This window comes from Cyphomyrmex costatus, unplaced genomic scaffold (assembly GCF_001594065.2).
Source record: "Cyphomyrmex costatus isolate MS0001 unplaced genomic scaffold, Ccosl1.0 scaffold164, whole genome shotgun sequence".
NCBI classification, from domain to species: Eukaryota; Metazoa; Arthropoda; class Insecta; order Hymenoptera; family Formicidae; genus Cyphomyrmex; species Cyphomyrmex costatus.
In genome coordinates this window covers 1,968,490-1,974,501 of record NW_017275653.1, presented here as the reverse complement: position 1 = coordinate 1,974,501, position 6,012 = coordinate 1,968,490, and the positions used below count along the sequence as shown (strand labels likewise).

The window sequence follows — 6,012 nt, the reverse complement described above, 5'->3', positions numbered from 1 at the left end:
CCCCCCCCCCCCACCCTCCCTTACCCATCTTTTTTTGCGTTTGCGTAAGGACCACATAAAATTCGTGAAGCGATAACGGATTTTCGAAGCGAACGCACGGCGGTTTACGTCATTCTAATCGAACGTGAGTCCTTGCGGTTCTCTTCGTTAATTTGATTGTGACAGTGTTTGTCTTACGACATCACGGAGCGCGATAGATTAGTGATTGAACACGCGATGTAGCCATTAAGTTGGAATGGAAAATCGCGATGATAATAATGACCACTGAACGCAAATACAAGTATTCTCAATAAGAAGCAGATAAATAAAGTTGTAGATAGAAATAAAAATTGTTTTCGCGGTGGATCCAGTAATTTTTTCTTATCGGAATCTGGCTTCTAGCCGGCTGCGAATGCGTGTCAGGTCGACACGGAATGAAAATGTTAAGTAGCATATTTGCTTGTAAATATCTGACAGAGGGGCTATTTAGAGATATGTGTAGGGTCATAAATTTCTGCGGCTCTTACGGTGGAAATTGTACATTGGAAACGTGGTTGGCGATCGATCAGCCGTAAAAATTGTCACGCACCTTCGTCACGGACGATATAACTTCACTGATCAGAGAGAGAGAGAGAGAGAGAGAGAGAGAGAACGTACAAGTCGACAAATAGGCAAAGGGATATAATTCCAAGGTTTTACAGCACGCAATTTTCAACGGGGGAAGCACGATCGTGCGTTCAACGTTCAGCTTGCTGTTAAAGTCTATCTCGATAATTTAAAGCCTATACTTAGCGTTGTTATGCGGATAGTGCCATTATTTAGCACCTGACAGACTAGATCGGCGCGATACACCGATAATTATCATAATAACGGTTATTTTTCGGACAGTTGTAACGGTCGAAATTACACTCGCGATGATTCGATCGTTGGTTGCGCTACGAAGAGCAAGTTTCGTCAAACAGCTGTTACTTCGTGAGAAACCGAGTGATTAAACGGGCGAAAGCACTCTTATATTGTTTTAATTAGTAACCGACGATTTAGGTGTGGAACGAATGAAAAAATATCATTCTTGGCTCTTTAACGTCTGTATCTTTCGTACGTATCTATGTAAATCACTGCAGTACTGGACGTGTGTGAATGCTCATTAAGAAAGATCCTCTCTCAGTTAAGCGTGGTATCGCGTCGCGATTCACAAGAAACAGCTGCTGCATTATTTCGTAATGCAGTTGAAAAATGTAAGATTAAACATCTGAGTTAGGATTGCCTTTCTTCTTAGGTTACGCTTTTTTTACACAACGATGTTCACAGCCTTACGTAATGTAGGAATTAAAACGAGATGTTCTTGTTTTGCTCTTAGAAATTTCCATGAGATCAATTCGATATCCACGTTGAATTTTTTTATTGTTACAGATTCGGTATTTCATTTAGGAAATTCCTCTATTTTTTAGCAAAAAAAAAAGGTCTTATAAGTTTATTAAGAAACGTATATTAGTCGCTATTTACTTACTTGCGTATTAAAAACATAGAGGAACTCTTAAAATTCAATGTGACACTTTATTATAATGTACTTTTGTGATAATTATATAAATTAAAAATTTCTAATTGCAGACTGTTCTAGTCGTATTTGTCATGGCCGTCCTGGCGAGTGTCTCAGCGCAGGATTTCAGGCATTTTTTCGCGGGATTTGGGCCTTACAGTATTCGGGACCCAATAACGAGAGATCCGAGATCGAATAGGGGTAAGTTATTTCTTTCTAATAACAACCAAGATTATGTTATACACTGCTAAATCTATAGTGTCAAATTTAATTTAATATAAGTCGCCACTGCTCCTATTCAACATATCGTTATTTTATACTAAAACAATGGTTACAATTGTCATTAACACTATGACTGTCATAAAGTCAATTTGATACTATATAGTGATACTATGTTAATTTAACGCTACACAGAAAAAAATGTTTGGTTGAAAATAGACAAACTAAAAGATTTTGATTAAATCAATTAGGATTTCGGTTATCTCGATTAGAGAATTTTAGTAGATTTAACCAGAAAATTTTATTTCTGTAGTAAAACTTTATTTCTATAGTCTACAGTTTTAAATTTAACCATTATTTTAGTAAAATATCGAATAGCACACAGCAATAGTCATTTAAATTAAGTTAAACTTGATATCATTAACAGTGCGGTGAAAAAAATAACGGAGTTTCTTTGACTGAAACTTCAATAGATAACAGAACAGTGAGATGTACAATAATTATTTGTTATTATAGTCAGATATGCATTACATCGTTGATATTTATTACAAAATACAATTTTTTAAATAAAATTATATATTAATTATTTGCTAAATTAATCAAACATAGATTTTTAATCGCTTATAAAGTTTTCTGAAATGACTCTTGCACTTTTATAACTACTTCAATTTACATAATCCGAAGATGATTTGTCGGTATATTATTACTGTGCCCGATGGCTCACTATAAAACAATTACGCTTTCCTTTTTTGTTCATACGCTATTATTAGACGTTTCGAAGTGCTCATTGTGATTTACGGTATGCTTCGGAAGTGTTCGTTCTTGTATATCCTCCACGTTATCAGGAAGCTGAGAATCGTGCAATTACGATAATTTGTTCTTATGTTTTCTTCTATTTGCATACGCCGCGAAGAAACGGCCTCGTTTCATCCGCAAATAATGGTAGGCATTCTAATACCGTTCGCTAGAATTCCTCAATCGTTCGAAAGTTCTTCCTCAATGTGATAGATTCTTAGAAACAAAGTCTCACTTACGATGTTATTGAAAGATGTAACAAGATACAATCGCGACAATTATTGGTTCACGTATCTGCTATAATAAAAGTCTTACAACGCGATATAGGGAAGAGTACAATTTTATAATAAACTAGACATTTTTAACAATTTTAATGATTTCTGTTCAGAAATTTAGTAGATAAGATATAAATGTGTAGTACGGAAATATTTGAGGAAAATTAATAGCTGTAGCTTATTATCCGTATTGCAACTATTTATATAACGTTCAGTGCACGATTGACAATATAACAATCGTTTTTATGATGGTTTGCGTCCACTCAGCCGTAAAGATCCTAGATATAAAAGGAATGCTCTTTGAAGTGCGCTGTCGTATAATCAAACGACTGATTGCGATCGAGAGGAACGAGTCTGAATCGAATCGTGTGGGTAATGTCTTGTTACTGATGCAGAATCTATCCTGCTCTTAGATAGTATAGAACTTTTACCGGAACAACGCAGCTAACTAGGGATTTACTTGAACACGTGCACGCGTAACGGAAGGAAAGGCAAAACTATTTGACTTTATATGTAACGTGAACTTCATAATTTAAATTGTAATAAAATTTCTGAATGCCTTATGTAAACCAGTGCATTTCTTTTAATTATTTAACTGTAAAACGTAAAAGTTAATTTTAACTTAAAGGTGTATAGTGAACAAGACTTTTTAAGGCATGCAAGAATGTTAAGATTAACACAAAAGTATTAATTTTAACGTTGTTTAATATCTCAGAAAGTTTACATGTCTTTAAGTTAAAATTAACATTTTATCTTTTACACTGTTCTATGTCGTGATATTTTTATAATAGTTATGTATTTGAAAATTATTACTTGAGAATAAGATTTTGCAATTCTGAAATCTATTTCAATGTAAACGTTTTACAACCAACGTAAAAGAATTTAACGAAACTATTCGGAATATTATGATATCACACTAACGCTGTTACTTCTAAGGTTGCTCGAATAGTTCAAACTACATTATTTAAACGGCTTGCACAGGATACGCGATCCTCGCAACCTGTTCGAGCGTTAGTATGCGCATAATAAACGGCTTCAGAATGAGTGTCAAGTTCAAATTCACGTACAATAAATAATGCGTCATATATCGTGTGTCTGACGGAATACTTAAGCAAGTAGTCTGTGCAATATAAATCACATCTTAATCTGTTAACGTAAAAACCAGCTATCTAATTTCTATACGCAATAGAAAGTTTTAAGAGATTATATTTATATAAATATATTACAAAAAAATATATTTATTATCTATTTTATAATATTCATACTTTTACTTTTCTCGTACATTAAACTGTTGCTTTTTTTTGTGGTACTGATATATTTGGAAATTAAATGATTAATGCTTTCAATTTGTTTTCTGCTTTCATACTTCTCTGTGTACTAAGACTACTGCTTAGAAAGTGATTATCGAAATAACATGGAAAGCTTACATCAGTCAAATCGTTCGTTTTTTTTTTTTTTTACTACTGAATATTCGTAGGGATTACTCACCGAAGGCATGCTCGAGTATTTTGATACAACTTCGCGAATAATAGGAGAAGACTACTAGACGGAAAACTAACGTTTATTACCCGAATGCTAGGATCGTCAAGAGAATTATCTTAATATATAAATCTAGATAGTATCTGCGCCCATATAATATCGTGTCAGTAGATCTATTAATAATACGGCACATGATCCACTTCCTCGTGTTAGAAAGGATTTCCACTACTCCTTCGTAGATAAGTACAACTTTCCTTTAATGCCACGTAACACACACTATAGTGCCATTAGCAGTTGCGGTTTGTTAAATAATATAATATGCACGGTAAACGAACACAAATTGGAGACAATTTTCATTAGAAATTCCTTATCTGAGAGACGACTTCTTAAATTTTAGATGTTGATGAAACTACTATTGCTTTCGTTAGAATAATGATAATTCGAAAATGTAATTAACAACACAAAAAGCTATGTTTTATATATATATATATATATATATATATATATATTGGTGCACTAATCACTAGTATAAGCAACAAATATTTTAATCATAGATACGTATTGTACTTTCAAAAGTTTTATCGTTAAATTTACAAAAAAAGAGTAGAAGTCACCTTTTTGTAAAAGTGTAAAAATATATTTTTTATAACATTGAATAAAACTCTTTAGCAAAATTTTTGCAAAGTTAATTGAAAGTTCTATGCCGTTTGACATCACATTTAATGATTGTGTTTACTATGTGCGATCAACCGCGCATCGTTGCCTCGCCAATGACCATGAAAGTCAAATGATCTTCGTAACTGTTGTGAGCATCCAATCAACTCAATTCAATCTCGTCAAACGATGTCGATAACGATCCTATAGATCTTGTATACCTCTGTATGAATATAGGTTATACCGGAGATCAATAGATTCACGATAGGACATTTACAAGTATTTGTTATTCGACTACGGCATTTGGCTATAAATCATTGAGCGTTACTATTATACGAGTATCAAAACATCGATTAGGATCTTTTCACGAAGATTATTCCAAGGATATCAAACGTCTTTGTTACGTAGAGAGATTGCCCTAAAAATTTTGACATACCTATTCACTAGTTGGAAATGCAGGAATAAAGTATTTTCGATATCAGAGATGAAGAATCGTGAGAACAATCGCAGCCCCTAAAATGGGATTACGATAATGCGTTTTAACGTATGTTTCTCCTTTCGTAGGTCCGGTATTATTCCCACCTGGGCCGCCTCCCAATAATGCTGACACCAGCGGCGTCGTCGTGGGCGCGAGCGGATACGGATTCGTGCCACCCAGCGCAGGTAATTCGTTCGGCTTCTGAGAATCAAAAGAATTCCCGGTGCACCCCCGTTCTCCCCCCAAAAAAGAGAAAAAAAAAATAGATGAAAGGGATCGGTGGTGGAATACGAGCCGACGAGCCTTTACGTGACCAGTCTCTGCATGTAAAACAACCCAAAGAGTCGTCGAGGATAACGGAGTAGAAAATGGAAAGAGAGAGAGAAAGGAAGAGAGTAATATATCTTATCACACGCGATACCTCGTTCCTCTGCACTCAACTTATGTATAAACACATTATTTATTGTTGTCACTTATGAAATAACATAGTCTATTACGATACACATTCCCCCAATCCCCAAATTTTACTTGTATACCGAGGGTGCATGTTCACGTGCGTTGTGCATGCACGGCACTATGACGTATTTATTGTTTAG

At 34.6% G+C, this 6,012-nt stretch overlaps 1 protein-coding gene across 2 annotated transcripts in view; it reads left to right on the top strand.

The window, feature by feature from the left end:
* Wat (worker-enriched antennal transcript) overlaps positions 1-5,679 on the top strand; it is a 33,640-nt gene extending 27,961 nt beyond the window's left edge. For both annotated transcript variants that reach the window (XM_018537071.1, XM_018537072.1), the window contains exons 2-3: positions 1,588-1,717; positions 5,503-5,679. In XM_018537071.1, coding sequence (XP_018392573.1) covers positions 1,588-1,717; positions 5,503-5,621 — 249 coding nt within the window. In that variant the 3' untranslated portion in view covers positions 5,622-5,679. The remainder of the gene's footprint in view (positions 1-1,587; positions 1,718-5,502) is intronic.
* Positions 5,680-6,012: the final 333 nt, after the last annotated feature.